Here is a 26,894-nt window from a genome sequence, read left to right on the forward strand (position 1 = left end):
ATCACAGAGCCTTCATGAGTTTTTAGGGAAAGGTCATTGTTTATAGTGACCCCCAGGCTTTTTACTGAGTGGTCGTGAATAGGGGGGTCCTAGTTTGTTTGGCCAATAGTGTGGCCCCACAGATTGCAACCGCCACCCATCAGGACTAGTTCGGTCTTGCCTGGATTTAGTTTTAAGTGGCTGTGGTCCATCCAAGGACGAATGAATAGCATGGTAAACTGAAAGTCAGATATTGACTGGGGAGAATTGTCGATTGTGAACTATAGTTGAAGGTCGTCTGCATAATTGAAGGGTCACCCCTTTCCTTTCCTTTAGAGACCTAATCGCGGGAGAAGGTAAAGATCAAACAGGTGTGGGGAGCGCAAAGTTCCCTGTGGGGTCTTTCAGGAAGGAGTTGATCCAGCTAAGGTTTCTTTAAGAGGGGGACCACTATTGCCTCTTTGAAGGCTTTAGGGACGCCACCCTGGGATAAGGAGTTGTTCAGGTGGGCGAAAACAGGTTCTGGAAAGGTGGTGCAAGCAGCTTTTAGGACATATGGGGGGCAGTGGTCCATGGGGAAATCCAGATCTGACTTTGGACAGCAGATTGTGAAAGGTCTGAGTGTTGATGGGCGGAAAAGATTCGAGGGAGTAGGGATTCCTGGGCATGGGCGGGGAGATTTCTTGAGAGGTATATATGGGGATACTGACTTTGATAGAGGCGATTTTATCAATTAAAAAGTTGTTCAGAGAGTCGCAGAGGGCCTGAGACAGTGTGGGCTTACTTAGAACTCTATCTGGGTTGGACAGTTCATCTACAATTGCAAACATTTCCTTAGCTTGGTAGTTGGAGGTTAGGATTCTGGAGGAGTAGTGTGCTGCTTTAGCTGTCATGATCGCCTTTTTATATTCCCTCATGGCCGTTTGGTAGGGGATTTTTTTTGTGAGTAGTTCTGTCTCCACTTCCTTTCCAATTGACGGAGAGTCAATTTTTGTAGTTTTAGTTCAGGGGAGAACCATCTCTGTGCCTCAAAACTGCGGGTTAGTCTGATCTTTTTGAGTGGTGCGTGTTTATTTCTGGCCGCTAGAAGCCAAGCTGAGATTGTTTCCTCATGGAGGTTGACATCAGATATGGATTTAGGAGCTGTGTTGGCCAGTGTGGTGTGGAAATAATTTTTATCAATGGTATTCCATTTTCTCACCAGTCCACCCCTATTGGTGGGAATTTTACCAGTGGTAGGGTTCTTTAAGGTGAATTTTATTAGGTGGTGGTCTGAATATTTGCAAGGTGTGATGGACATTGCGGATACCACCAAGTTGATGGTTCAAATTTGGTCCAAGATGTGCCCTTTTATATGTGTGTCTGAGGATACCTGTTGAGTGAAATTCAAGTTGTTTAGTAATTCAGTCAACTCGGCAGATTACTGCTCTCCTTGGGTGTCGTTGGCCCAATAGTTGAAGTCACCTACCAGCAAGATTCTGATGTGGTTAGTTACCAAATTTGCAATTTGTTCCCCATCGATTGAGGAAAAAGGGCCATGTGCTGCGGGGCCTGTAAAGTAGAACACAAATGAGCGGGCCAAGTCAGAATCAAGTTTTATTACTGCGTTATCTACTGTGGGGAGGCAGAGTGGGGTAAGAGCAGTGAATTTGAGATTCTGGCAGATAACTGCCGCTACTCCGCCACCCATTTTACCTGGCGGGTGGTTAGTTGCAAGAATGTAATATTCATTAGGTAGTGCCGCCAGGATGTCGGGCAAAGATTCAAGAGTAAGCCAGGTTTTGGTGAGCAGAAGGATTTCAGGCTTTTCTGAGTCTAAAAGAGTAAATATTTCCAGTTGGTGTTTGACTTGCTTTCTTTGAAGTCTACCTCATTTCAAAGGTACAACTGGGTATAAGTACGGACCCCTGAAAACCATGACTTCAGTACACATCTGAGCCAGTGACATCTCTTCCAGGATGAAGAGCTGCTGTGCTCCTGGAAGGACTGCCACTCTGCTGGACTCTTGCCTTGCTGTGTGCTTGCCTTGCTGAGCTGCCCTGCTACCTGCGGCTCTCCTGCCTTGGTGAGAAGGACTAGACAGGCATCACTTGAACACAGAGTGACCCCAAGAGCTTATTTGCTTGCCTCCTGTTTTAAGTCTCAGGGACATCAAATAATTCAATACATCCTGGTTAAGCAATTGGACTTTCCTTGCAGCAATTCTTGCCCTGCGAAGTGGCGCCAACCCAGTCCTGGTCCCTTGGAAGTTGGTATAAAGTGCTGCTTCATCCAGAACCCATGCATGCTCATCGGAATCGGTGTATCTTCACCTTAGCGTGAGTCGGAACCAGCACATTCTCATAGTTGCAAGGAGCCGTCCCTGTGCATCTCCTTCAGGACCAGTGCTTCCCCTTTGGAATCAACCCATTGCCTACTGCACGAGCAACAGTCACGCATCACGTTCGGAACCAGCGCACCGCACTCCGAACTGATGCATTGCCGCAGTTGTGTGGAGAAAATCAAATTATCTCATGCGCTGCGTGGCTCAACACAGACACATCTACTTCTGCTGCACATCGCACCAACATCAATGATGACACTTTTCGCATCAAGGTGCTTTAGCTCGGCTAGCCCAAGTGGGTCCCTGTATCCAGCCCATGCTTCATTGCCGTTGACCTGAAGTTTTTACTTTATCCCGAGTCAGAGTGACCAGATGTTCCATTTAATTGCTTATTGCTGGTGAGGGCTATTTTACATTTATTCTTTGAAAATCCATATCTCAACGTGCTGGATTTTTGTTGTTTTGACCTTGTTCTATTTATAAAATCGTAATCTCTTTTCCTGACCTGGTGTGGAGTCTTTTTGTGGTGTTTTCACTGTGTTACTGCCTGAAATGTTTCACAAATATTTTACACATCGCCTATTAAGTTAAGGCTGACTGCTCTGTGCCAGGTTACCAGAGGGTGAGCACATGATAATTTAGGGTGTGTTGTGACTTACCCTGACTAGGATTGTGGTTCCTGCTAGGATAGAGTGCATACCTCTGCCAACCAGAAACCCAATTTCTAACATGTACCCACTATTAATTGTAACCCATGTCTCTTATTCTTTCAGCCACTTCTGTCCTTGGATCGATTTCTGGTGACAAGATTCGCAGAGGCCGGGGAGGTCAGAGTAACAGTCCAGGCCTCCTGCGGGAGTTCTATGCTTCAAGACTCCAAGATAGTTCGTGTTTTTGGTGAGATATAGTTCCCTAGTAAAGTTTCAGCTAACATGGACTGTTCAGAACACAAGGTTGTGCTTCACTATTCTTGCAAAGACATGCAGGAGGTTTTTCTCTGAATGACTAAGATGTCAGTTTGTAAGTTAAAAATGGAGGAAAGAAAAGAGGGGACGGATTGTTGTCCCTCATAGATATAATGTATGCCAATTCAAATGTTAGTGTATAGTAATTATTATTTTCCACTACTGTGGTAAAAAAGTGTCTTAAGAGATTATTGTGCACAAAGTAGTGTGTGCTATTGTTGCGCTGTGGAATAATAGTCTAACACAATGACAACTAAATGAAAATTCATGTTGGTCTCTGCTCAGCTTTGATAGTGATGGAGAGGTAATTTCTTCTGGTAATTTCTCAATGCAAACCCTCATGCTACCTCTAATTTACCGCTGAAAAAGGTGTTGGGCCCTTCACACCATGTATTACCTTCAGGAGACTTTAAATAAACCTGAACAGTCAAAAATGCAATTTATTATTCAAGCCAATAAAGAGAGTTGTTGAGTATTTAAAGGGTTTTATTTTCTAGTCAAAAGTTAAGTTTTTCTCTGACCCTTTATTCATTAGTAGAATATCAATCCGGTTACAGAATTTGGAGAACAAGAAAAATAGCATTAATACAGAACATATTACAGTCTGCATATAAGCATTACATGTAGGAAAGAAAATGTGGAGCTAAATTCTTAAAAAAGTTTCTAATAAAACAGTCTTGCAAAGCTAATCAATAATTAAATAGTTGGCAAAAATCTCCCATTAAGAGAAATAAATGCATAAGACAAATAAATCTTTTCAGACCTAATTAATTAGTCAAAGCATATACTTAAAGTTTAGCATCTAATTCTATCTTAATCAGCTGCACTCTCTGTCTGTCTGTGTCTAAAGAGGAAAACAGCCCATCCTCCACGAGACCTCAAAGGAATGTGGCCTGCAGTGCCAAAATATGACGTGGAAGCAAGAAACCTCCCCCTGACTCTCCTCAGACGCAAACTCCGCCCTTCAGCAATCTCCCAGGACGTTTCTAGTACCTAACCCATAGGATGTCTGGCCTAATATGTTCCTTCTCTCAAGAGCTCACACACCCCCCTAATGAGCCTAGAAGCCAGCTGAGCTGAGAAAGCCAGCCCCTCCTCCGGAGAGGTCATTATTTATACTCTAATCCTTGGCAGTCTACTCAAAAATGTTTCATCTTCAGGAAAACTTGTACGTGATTGGTCAGTCATGATGGCATGAGGTCTAACCTTACTGACTCATTGAAAATTCTAGAGCATACCAGTTTTAACAAAAGAAGCGCAAATGATTTAATACATTTCATATGTTTGCAACTTTTACTAGGAAAAATGTTTCATTCTAATTCCTCCTTCCTTCCTTTCACAGTCAGGACGGATACTTTAGTTAGCTGGTACATTGGCACAATCACAAGAATGTACAGTTCAAGATGTCCTTGACTTCTTGTCATGAGGAAAGCTGGCTCAGTCTGTGCATGCACCCTTTTCTGAAAATGCATGTCATAGCCTTGCTGGATTCACAGGCAGCCATTTAATTGTAGGCCCCAAAAATAAAGCAAACACAAATATAATATTAATTTCATGTAAATCAGCCCATTATGTTTCCCAACTCCATACTAATACCACTTATAAATGTTTACCTAGCCAAGCTATTAGTGTAAAGCAGCTTTTCTATTATTTATGACAACATGCAAAATAAATGTGCAATGTGCAACATAGCATTTTCATGCTTTAGTGTAAATTTAAAAGCACACACAATTAATACAGCTCACACAGTTAATAGAGCACACACAGCAACATGCTTTAGTGTTTTAGATAGCTTTTCATGCAAAAAGCATTTAACCCTCTGTGTGGTGTTTGGTGCATTATTAATTCACACACATTATAAAAAGAGGTGTGATTAACTGAAAATGTTTATCAAAATATGCAACAAGTCAAAGTCTTTTAAGACATAAATAGTGAATTTAGATTGCAAGGGATGAGCTGGGAAGAGAAAAAAAAATTCTATTAATCTTCAAAGCTAAAAAGGCCACTTTTCTCTACATTGCAAAAACACATGTAAATTCAGCACAAGTATTTCAGACTGACTTAGGCCTCACTTTCATGTTTTTCATGTGCCATGTTTTTAACTTGCACCAAAATGTGCGTGGCAATTTAAATGCAGTCTGTCTGTAGAACAAAAAATAAAACAAGCCTCACTGCAGATGAAATCTGCTCATCAATAGCTAGGCCTGAGTAGCAAGAAAATTCTCAAATAAAATATCTGTTGTGTTGTATGTGGCATAAAGACAAACAGAAGCAAAGGTAGACGTGTGGGAAAAAAATGCAAAGGCCACACCGGGAAAATGAAAAAACTTCAATTTGAAAACAATAAACAAAATGGATACATTTAAACTAGTTGCTAAAATGTGAGGGTAAAACAAATGCAATTGAAAACAAATTCAACCGGGTAGTTTGTTAAAACTTCACGAGAATTGCAATAATTAATAAATATGACCTCCGCAGTTCAGACTGGGACCTACGAGAATCCAGCTGACGTCAGTGAGTCCAGGTGGTTGAACCAAATGTGAGCTTGTTAGGATATCTATGGATTTCTATCTCGTCACACAGAAATCCGTTTTGAAAAGGGCAAGTGGCACTAGCCTGCAGGCTGTGTCCATGTAGGACTCCGTGGTGATGTGGGTAAATGAAGCAGTACAAGAGTCATCACTTACTGCCACACATCTGGATATACAAGCTCATAGAAGAAAGAGTGGGCCCAGGGAGGCCCACCAATGACCACTCACTGGATTGGATGCACTGGCTGGTACTGATGAAGATTTCCTTGTTTAGATTTCATCATGATTTTATAAATTTGTTTGAGACCTCTGTAAACACTCCAGCAGGAAATACAGTACTTATTGTGAGCCTTGGCACAGGCACTTAATTGTCAAAAGCAGGGTTTGTAACAGTCTGCCACATGGTGGCGCTGTCTGTCTGATTGAAAGATGAGCACAACATCCGTTGTTTATTAATTCAATATACATTAAACATGACTCACTTCCGAAGTGTCTTGGAAGCGTTCCTTCAACCCAGTGAATCTCTCGCGCTAACCTTTCACCAAGATGTCTTTGGTAGGGGCCAGGTGAGGTGAGGGAAGTTGGTCTGCCGCCATGAGGGTCAAAGGAGAACAACCAATGAATGGGGATTAATACAGGGGAGCCTCTAAGTAGGAGGAGGCACCCGACCGGTACACGTTGATCAGGGTCGTACACAGGCAATCCGGGCACAGCGTCTGTTGCTCGTTGGTATGGGTCGCACCAGACACTTCAGGTCTCAAACACGAAGAGTTGCAAATTCCGTATCTCCCTGGAAATGAGGCACAATAACCAGTGCACATTGAGATGGGTTGCTCAGTTCTAGTCCTTCGGAGTCAGCAAATATGTTGCTCGAGTTCCACAAAAAGGCAAAATATTGCACACAAAAAAAAGATTGAAAAACAAAGTGACCTTAAGAAGCATTTTTCGGAAGTGTTTATTTTGAAGTCACATCACAAACTCCAATGAAAACAAGCATTGGAAATGCAATAGGTCTCGCACCATTAGAGTTAGTGCTTTTAGAATTGTTTATGGGTTTTTTTTGTAAATGTTTAGCATTTTTGTTTCCTGTAGCCAATGTTAAAGAATTACAAATAAAAAAAGCCATAAACATTTCTTAAAGCTGTAACTGAAATGGTCTGAGACCTATTGCACTGTGTGAGGGTGAGGGGTTGAGGGTGAGTGAGGGTGAGGGGTTGAGGGTGAGTGAGGGTGAGGGGTTGAGTGTGAGTGAGGGTGAGGGGTTGAGGGTGAGTGAGGGTGAGGGTGAGTGAGGGTGAGGGTGAGTGAGGGTGAGTGAGGGTGAGGGTGAGTGAGGGTGAGGGTGAGGGAGGGTGAGGGAGGGTGAGGGTGGGTAAGGGTGGGTGAGGGTGAGTGAGGGTGAGTGGTTGAGGGTGAGTGGTTGAGGGTGAGTGGTTGAGGGTGAGTGGTTGAGGGTGAGTGGTTGAGGGTGAGTGGCTGAGGGTGAGTGGTTGAGGGTGAGTGGTTGAGGGTGAGTGGTTGAGGGTGAGTGGTTGAGGGTGAGTGGTTGAGGGTGAGTGGTTGAGGGTGAGTGGTTGAGGGTGAGTGGTTGAGGGTGAGTGAGGGTGAGTGAGGGTGAGGGGTTGAGGGTGAGTGAGGGTGAGTGAGGGTGAGGGGTTGAGGGTGAGTGAGGGTGAGTGAGGGTGAGTGAGGGTGAGGGGTTGAGGGTGAGTGAGGGTGAGGGGTTGAGGGTGAGTGAGGGTGAGTGAGGGTGAGGGGTTGAGGGTGAGTGAGGGTGAGGGGTTGAGGGTGAGTGAGGGTGAGGGAGGGTGAGGGTGAGGGAGGGTGAGGGTGAGTGAGGGTGAGGGAGGGTGAGGGTGAGTGAGGGTGAGTGAGGGTGAGGGGTTGAGGTTGAGGGTGAGGTGTTGAGGGTGAGTGAGGTGTTGAGGGTGAGTGAGGGTGAGGGAGAGTGAGGGTGAGGGAGAGTGAGGGTGAGGGGTTGAGGGTGAGTGAGGGTGGAGGGTGAGGGGGTGAGGGTGAGGGTGAGGGGTTGAGGGTGAGTGAGGGTGAGGGGTTGAGGGTGAGTGAGGATGAGTGAGGGGTTGAGGGTGAGGGGTTGAGGGTGAGGGGTTGAGGGTGAGTGAGGGTGAGTGAGGGTGAGGGTGAGGGATTGAGGGTGAGGGGTTGAGGGTGTGTGTGTGACAGTAACTTGTGTGTGTGAGGGCAGTGTGTGTCAATGCAACGGGGCTCATGTTATCGACCTCAGAAGCATTAAAAGTGTGTGTCTTGGAACGTCTGAGGGCAGCTCGTGTTACAAGCTTGCTTTGAAGATGGTCATGCAGTGCTGGGAGTGGAGCAGATGGTCCTGTTTATGACCTGCAGAGCGCGTGTGAAATGGGCGCGGATGAAGTGACTGGGGGGTGAGGGGTGTGCAGCCTGGTGTGCTGAAGCCTGGCAGCAGAGGCGGCGCGCGCCAGCAGAGGCGGCGCCTGCACACAAATTGGCTAAGTGGCTGGTGGCAAATGGACGCACATCAAAGGAGCCGCGAAAGTAGCATGCAAGCAGAGGGCTTTTTTATTTATTTCCACTCATCTGTACTAGTGTTCGTGCTCAAATGACCCCAGATTACACGTAAATTATACATGATGAAAGGCCAAGAAATGATGTTGGGTTACTCCCACAATATATGTACAGTTCATGAATGTGCAATTTGTTGTTTGCTGATAGCTGGATTAATAAAGCTAGCTCAGAGGGTTAAAGCGCTGACGACCGATCTACCTGTGATATGCAGTTAACACGCTGGAGACCCTTAGGGCCGACGCAGCCTCTCATGTTTCTGCGGTCGATAAAATGAGCAGCTGGGTTTATGTGCACATATAAAATAAATTAGTCTCTATTTTCTTAGTATTATTACAGTTAAAGTGTAGGCTGTTTTTCTGCATTTAGTTCAATATACACTGCTATAACCAGTGTCGCACGTTTAGTTATAATGTTTCTGATTGTCAGTTAGTTTTCGGGTGGATTAACTTTCTTCTTTAATCCTTCAGTGTTGTCTTGTATTGTTTTATACGCATGTCAATGTTTGTTGGTGAGTTTAGTACACAAATTCGGTATGTCTGCATTTGCTACAGTTTTGGGTCTTTCGTGTTTTTTAGAAACGGATGGAAGGCTTCTTGTGGTGATTGTGAGTTAAACAATTGCCCGTGCGACTGTTCCTTGTGCGTTGTTTCAGAGTCGTAAGAAAGGTAATTTAAAGGGAAAAAAGAATTACGCATTGAGAGAAGGAAACTGTGGAGTACAGGGAAAGAAGAAGTAAGCCCTGAAGTGAGAGAAGGACTGTCATAGGGAGGATGAGGAAGACGAGGCAGACTGAGGCAGCTGGAGAATAATGGAACGTGAGAGAGTGATGCGTGGGCAGAGAGAAGGCAGGCGCTGGAGAGGGAGGGGGTGGGATGCCTGCGAAAGGGACGACACACAGAGCGAATAGAGGTTACAATGAGGATCAGAGAGAAGAAAGGTAATTTAAAGGGAAATATTAAAATAAAGAAAAATAATGAAGAAAACAGAGCACTAATTAAAAAGTGAGAGATGGGCGAATGAAAGAAACCGTGAAAAGAAATGGAAAGGAAGGAAGCAGTAAGTCGGCCGGCTGGGAAATGCTCTCGGCATTGCGATTTGCAGAAATAGAAGACAGACGCATTTTGTTGACAGTGGTGGGTGCGAAACAAAACCTCTAAAATGTAAAATGTAAGGACTGGAATCCGCAGTTGCACAAAAACAAGTAGGTTAAACACATCATAAGGAGTATTAAGACCTTAAGGTGTAGTAAACCTTTTTAAAGTGGAATTCCCAAAATCCCCAATGTGAACATGTTAAATAAAACACATGAGATAGTAAAAACGTCTGTTAATTATTTTAAAAAAACAACTAATCAGAGCGTAGTGAAACCCTTGTAAAGCATAACCCAAACATTTGGGTCCCCAGTATGAACATGTGAAAAAACATCACAGGGTGAAGTGAAAACAACTGTAAAGTGAAACAGAGACACTGAAGGCTCTCTCTGTAACACCAACATGTGTGATAAGCAAAGTCCCAGAGAGAAGACCTAATAGTAATCGCCTCAACATGAGATTTGCTGATAAGTGAGAGATTTTATAGGGATTATTGGGCATGTCTGAGATGTCAGAGAAGGGGATATTAGTACAAAAACCGCTCTTGGCAAAGTCAATATATCTCGCCCTTGCCCCAATTGACGTTGCTAAGATTGTAAGCCCTGTCGTACAGCATCCCGATTTTGTACAGCGCTGCTTTTTTTTTTATAACAGGAAAAAGGGTACAAGCAGTCGGCTTTGTAATTTGTAGGCGCAAGCACCAAGCATGCATGCACCTACACACAGGCAGTTTTAAATAAAAAAGATTTTGCTTGCTGGTTTGAGTTTGACTGGTATAGAAAAACAAAACTGTGGAGCGGGAGGAGAGAGCAATAACAATGTGGGGGTTGTAAGGAATCAGAGACGGCATTTTGTAAAACCATATGAGGGCACGGGAGGGGGAAGGAACATAGGTGATGGGTGAAGAACACGTAGAAAGAGTAACGTGAGGGTGAGATCATGTACTGGATAATGGGAGGGTGAGATGCTGCACTGGATAATGTGAGGGTGAGATGCTGCAACTGACGTATTGAGCAGTTGTAGGAAGGGCTACAGCTGCCGTTTTTTGGAACTGTGGAACCAGGCTTTAGTCCTTGCGTCTGTTCAAAACCTGAGATTCTGGGCAAGTCACTTAATTTCCCCGCTGCCGTTTTTTGGAACTGTGGAACCAGGCTTTAGTCCTTGCGTCTGTTCAAAACCTGAGATTCTGGGCAAGTCACTTAATTTCCCCGTGCCTAAAGCAAAATGAACGTGCCCTTCTATTATATAAGTGTTGCTTTTGTAAAATCCTTCAATAGCTTCCACTCGAGCTCAGGTACATAGAAAACATAGAAAAAGAAGTAAACATCATGTGAAAACCGACTAAAAACACAGAATAGTTTAAACATACAGATATCACCTGCCACAAAAAGCCGACTCTCTAGTCAGCTAAGCATACCTGTGACTTAGAAGCTGCCCTTAAGAAGAGTGCCGAACAACTCACTCCAAATCAACGATAACAATAAAATACAACACACCAACCCCTCAACTCTGACTCACGCGCTGCACTGCTGGTAATGATTATTGGGCGGCTGGCGAGGCGCTCTACACAGTGTGTTTGCGTGCAGCACATGGTTCCTCCGGTCAGGCTGGAGTATATGTGTTCCTGGCTCTATGTGCGCCCTTTTTTGCAGTGCATTGTTGTGACTTTAAGGCAGCTGCTTATACCATGCCTACCTTCATTGGAGCTGCAGGAAGGGCGCTCTGGAGAAGCCCAAAGCCAGTCAAACAATGGGAGGGAGAACTAGCTTCGGTGGGAGGGGACTCTGAATGCTGGAGCCAGGACTTCTCCAGGAAGTGGTGGTCTGCTTTCCTGGCCGGTGTTTTGGCTCTGGAGCAAATGAATCTGAGGGAGGAGGAGCGCAAAAGGGGAGGCTGAAGCTAGCGGTGACAATGGAAAGCTGCATCTAGTCTCTAATACCTTCCTGTTCAGTATTAACAGAGTGTGGACGGGTTCTCGGTATCAGCTCTCCCCATTGAAAATTAAAAGGAAAAGTGAATGCCTTTGTGACCACGTTTGTTTTAGAGCCTAGACACACCAATAACCATGTGCTTTCACCGTAACACGGCGGGCAGGGGAGGGGGCGGAGAGGGGAGAGGTGCGAGGGGAGGAGAGTAGGAGGAGGAGGGGGAGGAGAGTAGGGGAGGCAAGGCTAGCGGCAGGCAGGCAGGGGAGGAGAGGAGGAGGGGGGAGGAGAGTAGGGGAGGCACGGCCTAGCGGCCGTGCAATCAAGTAGTGAGGGGGCGGAGCTGGGGGAGGCTGTGGAAGAGAGTAGGCAAGGCAGGCGGCTGGGGGCATGTGCACGCGCTTTTAAGCTCAATGCACATGCGCATTGAGCTTAAAAGTCACGGGCACTGCAAGGAATCGCCACGATTCCTTGCAAGTTAGATAAAGTGTGGATGAGCCCCTATAGTCTCGCTTGCTCGATGCGCATGCGCATCGACAGGCGAGACCTAAAAAAACGGATGCAGTTCCCTTACAACAGGTATAGGTCTGAACAGTGTTCCACTTGCACACCACTTATTTGGATATTGGAAACTTTTGCAGCAACTGCCTCTGGTACAAGACTTTCTTCCCCAGTGAAAAGTAAGTTTTCTGCTGAAAATTAAATATTAAGTCAACACTTTTGGTGACATTTTAAAGTGTTGATAAGTCTGGTCCTTTGTATTTAGCTCTCACATTTTAAAAATGTAGAAAACACATTTGCTCAACTCCTAATTTAAAAACATTATAAACATATAACAAATGAAGTTCGCTCCATTTTTGTGCAGGTGTAAACATTGTTGAAATATGGCCGGTGCATATGCATACAGAAACAAAAGTCCAAAAGGTATTTGCTCCAACTTGCACCAGTGCAACCCTTTACATCATCTGGCTAGTGATCTTGTACATAATCCTATTGTGATCTACTCCAACGTAAATAAACTGTAATTACTATGCTCTCATATTGGTTTCTTTTCAATTATCATTACTACTTTTAATAGAAATATTTCTTGATTGCAGATCAATTTCAGGTTATTCCACTAAAGTTTACTAAACATCTGGACATCTACAACCCCAACATACCAGAGTGGAGGGAAGATATAGGTCTTATTGTGACACGACTTCTTTCTAAGGTATGGTGAGTTAATCCACAACGGTGTCCTAACCTTTATCATTTACATTTTTTAATATTATTAATTTGAAAACTTTCAGTGCACCTCCTTTAGTAAATCAAAATTAAAATATAGAAAATACCATTACAACGGTATTTCACATGTTTTGCTTGTAGAGTCGTCGTGTTGCTTATAGATGTGTGTAAAGGTTTAGAAAACTGCTGCTTTCATCAGTACCTGCAGCCTTTTGAACGTGGATTTTGTTCATGTTTAATTGTTTCCATTTTGAAAGTCCAGGAAATTAACCATTGTGCCTTCAACCAAGCAAAATATTAAACTGGTTGCATTTATCGAGAAATAAAGATTGCATGGCCCAGTTTTATCATTCTTTTGAAGTGATGGCTATAAATTGTCCTTTTTGGCAATCACAAGATGTAAAGATCTCTCATACTTTTATTCAGTGCCATTCTTTCTCAAAATGCATCAGGGGCGTAGCTATCAGTGGTGCTTCAGGTGCAGTGGCACCGAGGCCCAGATATGGGAGAGAGGCCCCGCCTGCCTTTTACTAGTTTCATACAGATTACAAGTCATATGCGCTGAATGATTTAAACAGACAGCTCGTGATCTGCTAGGAAGGAAGGGCAGGTGAAGGGATTAGGGAGAAGAGATATGATATTATACAAAGAGAAGAGAGAAAAAATTATAGAAGGGGAGGAGTTTAGATGGCTGAACAGAGGTCTGAAGGAAAGAGGAAGAGAAAGTGACCAGAAATACGGATGTCAGGGAAAATACAGAAGGAAGGAAATGGAAGATAGAGAATAAACAACAAGATATAGATGTGAGCGAACAGAAAGCAGGAGAAACAGGGGCATATTTGTCAACTTTTCACTCAATGGAGCAAGCCACCTTGCTGAGCTGCATGTAAGGAAAAGAGCAGGAATACACCGCATTTAACAATATACGGCGCATTCCTGTCCTTTCCTAACACTTGGGCACTTTTAGCTGCTCAGGGCCAATGCAGGCACCATTGTGTCATGTCACAAGGTAGCCTGTGTTGTAGGCAGGATTGTTTTTGTGCAGGAATAGACACCTTCCTACACACAAATAATCCTGCGAGCCATTTTCCTCTTTCTGGCTGCCGAGTTATGGATGTCATGTCAAAGGTTCTTATATAGGCAAGGTCTCAAGGCACTTGCTTTGGGAACCCGTCCTGGCTTTTCCCTGTGAGATAACCCGTACTGGGCATCCCCAAGGTGAAAGCCAGGCATCCCGCCGCGGGGGGGCTGTAGTGGAGATTAAGCAAGCTATTGCCCAGAGTTGCAGAGTGTGAACCCGTGATTCGAGTAGGCACCGAAAGGAGAATTATCGAGTCCGTGGACATTTGGGCTCAAGACCCTGCCGCATCAGGAATTGAACCCTGGTCCCGGGTCTGACCTCTGCTTCAGGATCTGCCTCCTCTAACCAGTGAGCCACACTTCTCCACATGGATGGTTTGGATTCTTTTAGTGAGTTGCTTGGTGATCCCAGCTTAGAGGATGTTCCTGTAGTCCATCTTGCTGGTGACATTAGTCACAGTGTTCCTAATGTTTCTTGTGAGCTTGTCGCAGGGATTCCGTTCTCCTACAGAACTGTACATAGAGACTGGGAACATCAGTGAATTAGGGTGTGCCAAAACTCACCTTAGTACCCAAAATCCCCTACTAGACTAGCTACAGTGCCTCATTGGTCATTACAAACTCCCAATGCTTAGACAAACCAGAACATGGACTTAGAATACCTCAGGTAACGTTGAACACATGAACACTCTTTTGTTATACAATCATTTCAATCCAGAACTAGGAGTAAATGAGGACGCGTGCACATTTGAAATGTTTATTTACTAATGCAGTGTTCTCAAACGCAGTATCTTAGCTAATGCAAGCAAACATATTATAAGAAGCAAAGTAATCAGCATAGTTACTAGTCCATAGAATACAAAAGGTGACAGCATGCTAAAATGCTAAAATGAATAGGGTTAAACAACACCTAATTCTCACCCTCCCTAACTAGTAATTTATATTATATCTAAGAAGGTCTCTTTGGGTTTTAGCAGGGCGGGCCCATACCTCCGATCTTAGTGGTAAGGGATCACATCATCTTCCACCAGCTCTCTGCATGTGAAGCACCATCAAGTGTGTGTGTATGCTCTCGTGTAACGCAATATAAAACGCGCCTAAAGCCAGAATTTGGCTGCAGCTGCATGTATGTTATGTCTAGGAAGGTGCGAAGATCAGACCTCACAACAACCACTGTGTCGAGTTATCCTTGAAGGCTTCAGCACTCACTGTACAGACACAGCTCACTAAGCAAAGCTGCTATCAGAGTAACAACATATTATTCTCGTGTGAATCAAAACACTCTACTAGGCTCAAAGCTAAAACAACAGTTATGTGTCGTGTGCAGAAGCAGCAGAAAGGTAAAATGGCATTTAAACTCCTAATAAGCCTCCTAATAAGCTCATGCTAACTTAAAACAGCATATAGGCAAGGCATATCTATATGACAAGCTCTTGTATCTAATGCTCTCTCCAGGGTCACCCCAGATTTTTACCTTCCCCTGCCTTAAATTTGCTGAACACGTTTTGTTGGCTTTTAGACTTTGTGCACCTTTCCCCTGTCAGAGTTAAAGTGCTTGTGTTTTCTCCACAAAACATGATAACATTGGCCTACACCTGATTGGTACATTTAATATACTTGTAAGTCCTAAGTAAATGGTACTAGATGTTTCCAGGGCAGGTAAATTAAATGCCAGTAGTGGGCTGCAGCACCCATTGTGTCACCCACTAAAGCAACTAAAGCAATACTGTAAAACATGTTCCAGGCCTGCCACTGCATGCTGCAGTGCATGTTTGAACCACCTTTTTGACTTAGCAAACCTTTTGCTGGGCTTAAACCTTCCTTTTTAATACGTATAGGTCATCTTAACAGTAAGCCCCAGGCCCATGGAGCAGGGTGTATGGCATTTAAAAAGTAGGACATGTGGGATTACGTTTTACACATTCTGGAAGTGAAAAACTCCTAATGTTATTTTTCACTGTTGTATTGCCAATCTCTCTGTTAGAAAGGGGGGTTTTAGTTGGCTGAGGTATGCACCCTATCCAAGTAGGGACCACCACCCTAGCCAGGGTAAGTCAGATACATACCCTAAACTAACCTGTGCTCACCCTCTGGTAACTTGCCACAGTGCAGTCAGTCTTAACTTAAAAAGCAGTGTGTTAAAAATAATCCACACCAGGTTAGAACAATAGAGCTTAATTTAATGAACAAAACAAGACCAAAACATCAGAATTCCAATAAGTAGAACTTGAGAAATTAATTTTTAATGATTAAACTGCAATATGGTGTTTAGAGTCATAAAGCACAAACTGGGGCTATCTGGTGGCTCTGGACCCGGTCAAATCTGAAAAGTCAAGCCGACCGCGATGGAGCATGAGTTGGATACAGGACTCACAAAGTCTCACTTCTTTGATGGCGGAGGTATCGATGTCGAAGACTTGGTGTTGGGAGGCGACGTTGATCCTATGCCTGGAGGGGAAGTGTCAGTTCCAATCTGCGCAGGCGATGAAGGCTTTGTTAGCAAACCCCTTTTCGGTGTTGGAGACGCATCAGTGCTGAGCAGATAACCATCCTCGTCGAGTCACACACTCTGCGGAGCGATGTCGTCGAGCAGCACTACGCTGGTGTCGAAGGGCAATGTATCAAGTTCAAGTTAAGTTTATTGGATCAGCTTTACAAGAAAAGCCATACAATAAAAACATACAAATATTAAATACAATTCAAAAAAACATCAGTTTGCTAAGTCACTTTAGTACAGTTCCTCAATAATACAGAGAACTGTAAGTAAAAGCATCTACAGACACAATCATAAAAGTAATGAACAATCAAAACTAATATGTGCTTTCAGAAGCTTGGTAAATTGTATAAATCTGGAAAAAGTGCTGAATACAGTTGCCAAAGGACAGATAAAACAATTAACCTGGCAGCTTGAGAATACAACGTTCTCAAGATGTAACTCAACAGGTGTAAAGTTATTTAAAAGTATTTTGAGACACCATAAAGTGCTATGTGCAACATGATATATAGATAAAATATACTAATAACAAGTACTTCATAAATAAATAGTCGCAAGAGCTGTAAAGCAGGGTAATGCAGAGAGAAAAAACAGGTATCACTACGAATTATACACAAAAGTGCAACCGTGCAAAAAGACAGGCAATAATTAATTATAGTTAAAATTATAGCGAAGCTGGGGTAGAGTTGCGTAAAAATCTTTTTAATGCATAGTAAAGTGCTGCATGCAGTGCCAGAGTTGTCTATGTAAAATATACTACTTTAAAATGCTTTATAAATAGACGGATATAAAAAACTTTAGAACAAGCTGATGCGAAGAAACCGACTTGCTTATATATGAAAAGTGCAACCATGCCAAATACAAGCCGTAATTGACTGACATTACTTATCTGTGCAACAAATAGAATAGAGTAGTGCATGCAATTGCAAGAAGACATCCCATTCAGCAATATACCAGTATATTTTAAGTCAATAGAAGCAATTTATAAAAATCTATCCCAAAGTACTACTATAAATACAGAGGGATACATAGGTCAATAAAGTTGATTAAAATGTTCGAGCTCCTTGCTTACATATCTAGGAAGTAACACTCTACTTTGCCTTTGTTATGACTAAACGTCTTTTATTCCAGGCAATGTGTATATACGAGGCTATGGCCTGGTAAATCTCCGGTTGGTCAGTTCTGTAGCACAATAAAAGTGCATCCTTACAACTCCTCATACTATATTTTAGAAACAGAGGGCGAAGATAAGTTCAGCAAAAGGCCAAAGAATTCTGACACAGTAGCAAAAAGTGCAACAGAGTGGCCACCTAGGGAACAATCACACAATCTATCTTTCCTTCCATGACCCGTAGTCCAGAATTTGGTATATGAATGGACCTGCAAAGTGCCTAGCCTTAAAATAAGAAAAAGAGCCTTTTTTTTTGGCGTAAAAATCATGTCTATATAGGGGTCCCAACCGAAATCGGCATTTTGCACCAGATATTTAGTTAACAAAGGACGACTTGTATCTGCAGATTTTTGCCACATAAGATCCCAGTGTTTCCTTTTCACCAATGGTAATATTCATTTAGTTATGTTTTCAGGATGAGACCAAAGATCTGGACAGCCAGTTGCTTTTAATAATTGCACTATATGCCTAATCCACAGCAATTTATTGCAGTTCATTAAACACAAAATGCCCATTATACCCTTTTGGTACTCTACATGATACCATGTTGACCAAAGACTGGTCCAGTAGCTTACAGTGTGAAAAGCAATATAGTCTGCCACAGACCTTATTCCCTGCTCAGCTCTGAGTGCCGTCATTGGAGTCCCTGGGCAAGAGACACATCAGGAAGGCCTTTTCTACTACTTGAATGACCTTTACATTAGCATGTCCCCATATCTCTGTGCCATAGGTTCTCGTGGCTATTGCTTTGGTTTTGTATGCGGTCAGGGCTGGTTTTATCAAGTCATGGCTGCACTTGCTCGCAAATCTCCTTACTGCACCAGATTTTGAGGATAAAACCATTTTTAACTTTATAACTTGACTTCCCCAGAGTAGCTTATCATCAGTCCGTATGCCCAGATAATCAAAAGTTTGTACCTGTTCTACTTGATTGCCAGAAACCCTAAAAGTTCATTTTAAATTGGCCTTTGGTTTTATTATCATGAACTTGGCTTTCTGAACATTTATTGTTAATTTTCTGGAAGTGCAAAAGCGTTCATAGCCTTCCAATAGGCGGGCAATGTGTTTGTACCAATGAGCGCAGAGTTGTCGATGTGTTGGTTTCAACCCCTGGCGATGAAGGCAATGCGTAGTTGTTGAGCAGCGCTTTTGGCGCTGTGAGATCCTCGAGGCAGTGATGCATTGGCGTCGAAGGGAATGTGTCGGTTTTCACTTGCACAAAGTCAACGATGCATGAGTTTTGAAGAGAAACAGCAGCAGAAGCCACTTCCAAGACCCAGGACTGGATTGGCACCTCATAGCAGGGCAGGACCCACAGATGGTAGAGTCCAGCAGCGAAAGCAGAATTGAAGGAAGTCTTTGATGGTCTTGAGACTTCAAAACAGGAGGCAAGCCAGCAAGTCCTTGTAGTCACTTACGTTCTTGGAGAATGTAGAGATGCTGGTCCAGTCCTTCTCACTCACAGGCAAGAGGCAGCAGGCAGCAGGCCAACACAGAAAAGCAGTTCAGCAGAGTGGCAGTCCCTACTTGCAGCACAGCAATTTTTCTTCCTGGCATAATGTCCTCAGATCCAGAAGTGTACTGAAGTTGAGGTGTCTGAGGTCCAGTATTTATACTTTGGGGGGCCCAGGTTCTAAAAGGTGGGAGAAGCTTCTAAAGTGTGGCCTTAAAATGCAGGGAATCCCCTTCATCCCCTGCCCTGGCTCCATGCTAACTGGAGTGACAATACTGAGTCTTTATGTTTATTGTGTGGAGATAGGTACAGGGAATCCCCTTCTGCCCCTTCCCTGGCTCTAAGCTGGCTGGAATAATAATATAGGGTTGTTAGGTTTATTGTTTGGAGACAGGGCACAGCATATTCTGGTGCATGTGGGGCTGTGCTTAGCTCTGCAACTCCACCAAACCAGTTTATGGCCCATTAAGGCCCATCAAGTTTCACCTAAGCTCCCATTGTGTGTGGTTGACTACAGGGAATGCACAAGGCCCAGTTGTCTCCCACCCCAGACGTGTATTCAGAAATGAGCAGGGGCACTGAATGGTTAAAGTAAGAAAATGTCAACTTTCTAAAAGTTGCATTTTCAGACTTGTAACTTAAAATCCAACTTTACTAGGCATTGTGATTTTAGATTGTGAGTCAAGAGACACCAAACACAAAATATCTATTTTTTCACAATTGGAAATTACATTTATAAAATGTAATAAGGTAATCCCAATGTTAACCTATGGAAGAGATAGGAATAGCAGTAGTGAAAAACAAATTTAAGAATTCTTCACTACATGGACATGTAAAACTGCATGTCCACCTTGGCCAAACACTTTTACCAGACAACTGCTACACCTGAGAACATGAGTCAAGCTTTGAAAGCAAGAACAATCCCTGATCCACTAATCTTAAAGCTGCAGTGGAAGCCCTACACCTCACAGGGGAGAACTGTGCCTCGGATACCACCAACTAAACAACCATCAAATCAGCGATAAAAAGGCAACTACAACTCTGCTCACGTGAAATGGAAACCAAAACGCTACACATGAGAGACCTACCTTTTCAAGATATATGAGCAGCTAGGGATGAAAAAGCCGCACAGCACAGATAGTCACTTTGGTTAGTTTAGAAGATTCACAAATACTGCACATTTAAACCCCAACACTTTTTTTTTATCTGAAGTGGAACACATCCTTAGAAGTGACATCAGGCACCCCACCATACTGTTTGGTGCTGCTCACATTGCCCTGATGAAGTCCTGTATAGGGAGAAACGTGTTGGCTGCATGTGCACTTGATTGAAACCATTAAAAGAAGAACTCTATTCACCAAAGACTCAAGAATATTTCTTTGACTACTTATTTGTCTTTCTATTGCCTCTCTTTGTCTTATGTTTTACATGAGAGACCTACAAGCTACCTTAATGGAACCCTAAATAAACCAGTCATGCAAACCGCACCTTTATCAGGCACTAGAAAAATTGATTTAAAACAAATTGTATGGGCAAGACTGGTGCCACTTCCAATCAAGGAACTAAACCCGGCTTGGAAATCACTTGAAAATATCACACATTGTCGGGTGTGGGACTACAGATGGGAATCACTGGCTCATATAATATTTTATTGCCCGGAACTGCATATCGTCACACTCTCTTGGGGCCTATTTTTCTACAGCATGGCACTTGCTTGGTTTAAGAGGCTCAACATCCCCTATCCTCCTTGGATACAGCGTCCGAGATGGCCAAACTCGGAAAATGTATATACTAAGCCTGTCATTTGTTGAAGGGCAAGCTGCAAGAGGCCCCCACCTAATTGCCGGCACTTGCCCTTCCCTATAGCAAGGAGCAGCCAAATGCACAATTGACTCTGCCCCAGCTATATCAGCCTTAGGGCACCAGGCTGTGCAGTGGAAACTTTGATCCCCACACTTGAGAATCTTTCTGCTTAGAAATGCCCTGTGTTGCTGCATTGAAAGGTTTTTATCCTTCTAACCACCACGCCATGAATTAACTGATTTAAAAAACAAAAGAACCTGTTATCTGCACTGAGATGTTTTCTCTTCTTAATAATTTTGTGCAATGAATGAACTTATTTTGAATATGTTTTTATATTGATTATGTAAAATAAAGTACCTGCTGACATGTAAAACTTAAAGGTACATTTCCAACTTTTAAAATACACTGCACTCTGCCCTTGGGCCTGCCTAGGGCTTCCCTTAGGGATGACTTATAGGTATTAAAAAGGAAGGTTTGGGCTTGGCGATAGGGTTAACTTGCCAGTCAACATGGCAGTTTAAAACTGCACACACAGGCTCTGTAATGGCAGGCCTGAGACATGTATAAAGGGCTACCAAAGTGCTGCTAGTAGCATTTAATTTACAGGCCCTGGGCACTTGTGGTTCACTTTACTAGGGACTTATAAGTAAATTAAATATGCCAAATGTGGACAAGCCAGTGTTGCCATGTTTTAAGTAGAGAGCACATGCACTTTAGGACTGGTTAGCAGTGGTAAAGTGCCAGAGTGGTAAAGCCAACAAAAACGAATTCCACAAAATGGGGAGGAGGAAGTTTGGGGTTGACCCTGCAGAAAGGGCCAGATCCAACACTCTCCCATTGACTGATATTGAGTTACCTTAATACACTTAATACATGTTATCTTGTTTAGGACCAGATAGAGATACACTATTTACACTTACATGAATTGTAATTTAAAATCCTCTATCCACTTTTAGAAAGTTAGCATTTTCCTGCCTAAACCAAACTTGTCTTTCTGGCAGTGGTCTGGGTTACATGGCTGTGAATGGCTCTGCTGTTCTGGGTTGTGCATTGCTTCCAGACAGTGAGACAGAGGCATTGTTGTTGTAATACTTTATTCGATATATATTCATATCATAAAAGTACAAACAATTCACACATAAAAACAAAATATTTAAAATGTTATATTAATTTCATTTCATGGAGTAAAAAGATAAAAAGGTATTTACAATTAAGACAAAGAGTTATATAGATGGGCTTATATACCGATTAGGTGACATGGTCTAAGTTATTACAGTATTTAACAACCTTGTGCGTATGAACCAAGCCTTTGCTATATACTTAGCAACACCACATACGATAACCAGAGATGTAGTGTCTGATAAGAGAATACGCAGGGCTATCCTAAAATCTCTTACTCCAACTCCCTACATACAGGCTTCAACCATCTTGTTCTAGGTACTTTGTATGCTTTACAAGCGAACAGGAAGTGGGGTAGAGATTCACTCGTGGATGGGCACCCAGGACAGGTATACAGTTGAGGCCTCGTTCCTTTCCATCCCTCGATACATTTTTTAAGAGGGAGTATCCCATATCTCATTTTCAGGAAAAGAGATCTGTCTCTTGGGATTTGGATGAAATCCAGGAAAGGCTCGAGCTTCTTAGTGGGCTTATGTTCCATGAATCGGTTAGTTAACACTCCCCGCTTTGTGCTTTTTGATTCCTCAGCCTGCACCCACTCCCAGTAGATTTTTTTAATCACTTGCTTATGGGGTGGCGACTGGGAGGTCCAAAATTCTCCCAAACCTAGGTTCACAACCAGCTGCCTCAGTTTATTTATCCACTGAATCTTATTTGAACCATTCAGGGTGATCAACTCATCCAAAACCGAGGCATAGTTTGCCAATTCTGGTGTCCTTCTCATGTACACCCAGAACAACAAGGGTCGGAGGCGCACTATGTCTACAATTGAATGTTTTCCCATGTCTGCAAAAAGGGGTTTTAACGGGGTCGAGAGCGGGAGGGAAACTAAATCCCTCACAAACGTATTCTCCGCTCTTACCAAGTCCACGGTGTTCTCACAGCCCCACAGCTCTGAGCAATAGACAGCAGAGGCCAAGGCTTTGCCGTTATAGACTTCCAGAGCAGGGGCTACCGGTCTGCTAATAGACAGGCGCTGGTTTCTCAAAATGGCTCCCGGCGCTCTTTTGAGGTTTAGGAGCATTTTGGCCACATGGGAGTCCCATTCATTCTGTTATTGATTCTGACACCCAGATAGTCAAACTCCTCCACCACCTCTAATGGGGACCCATTGAGAGTTATGTTTATTCTCCTAGCTTTTTTTTGAGGCAGACAGTACCATCAGCTTAGTTTTGGAGGTATTTACAGTGAGCCCCAGCTTATCACAGAAAAGGCTGAATCTATCTAATAGCCTCTGGAGGCCCGATGGGGTTTTGGACATTAGGAGGGTATCGTCTGCAAAGAGGAGGGTAGGTGTTTTCTCCCCCGCCAGGACCGGGGCATCCGCTGGCACCTCCCTCAAATGGTCTACCACCCCATTAATAAAGAGGGAGAACAGTGTCGGAGCCATAGAACAGTGTCGGAGCCAGAGGAATTGTAGGTATGAGAGGAGACAGTATGGCTAGGGAGGAGCTGTCCCCTGCCCTGATTACACCTGCAGCACATTTAAAGGGACCTGAAACCAGGCCGGCCCTGCCTTGCCTTTTGGCACTGTGGACAGTTTGGAGCCAAACCCAGGGGAAGAACTGAACAAAAACAGTTTTGATGGCAGGTCAGGGGAATTCCACCAAACAAAGGCTGGCACCAAAAAAGTGGGATCTTCAGAACCTCTCATGAGAACACTCCTGAAGAAAGACTGCCCTGCTGCTTGTGGGACTCCCTTGCTGCCTGAAAAAGGCAGAGTGGACCTGATTCTCTTGTTCCCATGCTACGCAGAGTGATTCTAAAGGTCAGTTGGCTGACCTCCTGTGTGAGCTACAGGAATACAACAAGCTTCCAGAGACCTGGACTGCAAATGCCCAGCTAACTAGTATCAATGCGATTTGACTGAGCCCTGCTGCTGGTTTCTGCTGGAGTAAGTCCTGATCCCCAAGAGGTGCCCCCCAGCAGGACCTGCTCTTCATGCCGACACTGACCATCCAGGATGACCACTGCCTCTCCGTGCTACAGTGATGGCCGTCCGCAATGCTCAACCTGCTCCTCATGCAAAACATTCTCCTCCTTGCGATACCCTCTAATGTGAATGGAACTCTTTGCGCCGTATTTGTAAAGGTAGCTCTTAGAAGGGTTAACCTGGTCTTTGTAAGTGGCCCATGCTCCATCGCAGTCGGCCTGAACTTGTGACTTTTCCCTGGTCCAGCGTGACTCGATAACCACAAGTGGCTCATTCTGCTGCTTGGAGCAATTTTTACTAAAAACTGTAAACAATTATTATCTTCATTTCCACTGATTGGATTTTGTTGATGTTGGTGGAATTTATCTTGCATTGTGTTTCCACTTTATTACTATTTGTGTGCTGCATAAATACTTTACAGATTGCCTCTAAGGTAAGTCGGACTGATTTGTGCCAAGCTACCAGAGGTTTAAGAACAGGTTTATTTAGTGACTTTTGTAGTTCACCCTGTCATGGATTGTGGTAGTTGCATGAGTTGGGCTTCCACCACCCTCAAAAAAACAACTCAAATTCTCACAGGAATCATTTGAAGATCTTCCTTCAGGATGTGGTAGCAAAATGCAGTGGCAGCATTGGGTTGTGTGGTCATCTACAGTTTGCTGTTGATGATTGTTCCAGATTCCTAGCATAGGTGATTCGTGTAGGTGTGGGTCCTGGTTCAACCAGCCACATGTTGGAGTCCCATGGCAAGGTCTTATTTCCAAAGATCACTACTTCTGTCTTGTCAGTGTTAAGTTTGAGTCAATTGGCTTTCATCCAGTTAGCGACTTTGGTAATGCAGGCGGTGAACTTGTTTCTTGTGTTGGGGCTCTTATCTAAGAGGGAAATTATGAGTCGTATGTTGCCAGTATAGGAGAGGATGTTGAGGTCATGTATGCGGATGACATTGGCCAGAAGGATCATTAGTGGGTTGAAGAGGGTGGGGCTGAGCGATGAACATTGAGTCACTCCTCAGATGTGTTTGCTGACTTCCCAGTATTAAATTTTCCAGGCTTACAGCTTGTGTTCTATCAAATAAAAAGGAGCAGATCTAGCAAAGAGCGAGTTGTTGGAGGCCAATCTGGTAGACAGGATATGAGAGAAATGGAGATAAGATAAGGAGGACAGAAAAGTGAGAGATAAGAAAGTAATGGCTAATGAGAGACAGAAGGAAAAGAGAAAGGAAGAGATAATGTGGAGAGAGGGTGAAAGATTGATGGAGATGAGAAAAGTCAGTAATATGGTGAAAAGAGGTAGAGTACAGAACTTGGGGACCGCTAGCCAATATTAGTGCGATAGGTTCAGTGGCACCCAGGTCCAGGTATGTTGTACTTTCATGCATTTGGACCAGCAGCACCCTTGCCCCACACCACTGCTGAGCAGCAGATATATCAATTACATAGTGGTAATTTGTATTACTCCAGTTCCTTGTCTTTCGGTCCTTACTCATTTAAGGTGAGCCCTCTTCCAAACGTTCCTAAGCATGTATTCCATAATTGGAGAGAAGCATGTTTTCCATTTTCAACGCAGTGGATAACCTTTCTTCCTGTTCTATACTAAGGGGCCATCCTCTTTACCTTAAAGTGGTTACAAGCCCAAAACTCATTGAGTCAAATACCAGGCACCATTGACCCAGGAGTCCTGTCATGAGTGTAGCAGAGGAACCTTTTAGAAGTAAGGGAAAGCAAAGCTGGAATGAAGAAGACTGACTTGGAATAATGAAGGGTACTGATAAAATATCAGGACAGTACCACTGTGTCCTTCTTCCTCTTGTACGTGCTCATGATGTGCCAAGTTGGCAACCCAACGCTGAACACCCACCCACAGTGGCAGACAGATCAATGCAAAGGAATGGTCAAGGGGTAGCAGACCCGGACAAATGCAAAGAGCCCCATAAACAATATCTGGGAGAAAAGACAAAACCATATGTGCGGCAGGCCAATCAACCAAGTCCAAATGTACTCTCAGGGAGGTGAAGTAAAGGACAAGTAATGCAAGCCAAGCCAACCAAGCAAATTGGTGGAAATAACAAATCAAGTCAAGGAAGAAGAAGGCCTAATGGCTATAGAGTGAAAAGCCCTGACCAATCAAAGAGGTGACACAAGGGCAGTGCTTAATTTGAAACGATGGTTTTCAGAACTTGGCCCCAACACTTAATTGTCATTACCAGTGCTTATGACAGTCTGCCACATGGTGGCACCGTCTGTTCAATTTAGAGATGAGCATGATAGTTTATTGATTCAGTATAAACTAACAACGATGAATGCATAACACAACAGGTGTATTTGTAAAGCGCACATTCACCCCAGCGACGGGGCATCTTGGCGCTGAAATAACAGATGTATATTGCTTATAGCTTTATTGGCATGGAATAATCTGAAATGTCACAGTCGTAGAAGTGTCGGTACTGTCAATGGCACTGCTGGTAGGAGCAATGGGTGGAGGGTGTTACAGTGGTCTGCTGATGAGGGCCCCGGCACTTATGCTTTTTTACAAATTAAGCACTAAACCATGGTGGATTACTGCTTGCACAAAACAGAAAATGGATAAAAGCTGAAGCGAGGAGGAGTAAGAGCCAAGATGGGTAAAGAACAGGCCTGAGGAATGACCGAAGAAAGCTGAGTAGGAGCAGGAAGAGAAACCCACACAGTCTCTCTCTCTCTCTTTCTCAATCAATCAGAGTACTTGTAAAGCACGCTACTTACCCGTGAGGGTCTCAAGGCACTGAGGGGAGGGGGTGCCGCTACTGCTCGAAGAGCCAGGTCTTGAGGAGTCTTCTGAAGGCGAGTAGGTCTTGGGTCTGCCGTAGGTGGGTAGGGAGGGTGTTCCAGGTCTTGGCGGCGAAGTAGGAGAAGGATCTGCCACCGGAGGTCGTTCGTTGGATGCGGGGGACAGCGGTAAGGGCGAGGCTGGCAGAGCGGAGCTGGCGGGTGGGGGTGTAGAAGCTGAGTCTGCTGTTCAGGTAGGCTGGTCCGGAGTTGTGGAGTGCTTTGTGTGCGTGGGTGAGGAGCTTGAAGGTGATCCTTTTGTCGACGGGGAGCCAGTGTTGGTCGTTAAGGTGGGGGGTGATGTGGCTGCAGCGGGGGACGCTGCCGATCAGTCGGGCGGAGGCGTTTTGGATGCGTTGTAGTCGTCGTAGGTGTTT

The 26,894-nt window shown here is 43.9% G+C and overlaps 1 protein-coding gene across 5 annotated transcripts in view; it reads left to right on the forward strand.

Annotated features, from left to right (window-relative positions):
* SORCS2 (sortilin related VPS10 domain containing receptor 2) overlaps positions 1-26,894 on the forward strand; it is a 2,165,153-nt gene that overhangs the window by 2,053,854 nt on the left and 84,405 nt on the right. For all 5 annotated transcript variants that reach the window (XM_078678523.1, XM_078678525.1, XM_078678524.1 and 2 more), the window contains exons 21-22: positions 3,076-3,199; positions 12,471-12,583. In XM_078678523.1, coding sequence (XP_078534649.1) covers positions 3,076-3,199; positions 12,471-12,583 — 237 coding nt within the window. The remainder of the gene's footprint in view (positions 1-3,075; positions 3,200-12,470; positions 12,584-26,894) is intronic.

Source organism: Lissotriton helveticus, chromosome 2_2 (assembly GCF_964261635.1).
Source record: "Lissotriton helveticus chromosome 2_2, aLisHel1.1, whole genome shotgun sequence".
NCBI lineage: Eukaryota > Metazoa > Chordata > Amphibia > Caudata > Salamandridae > Lissotriton > Lissotriton helveticus.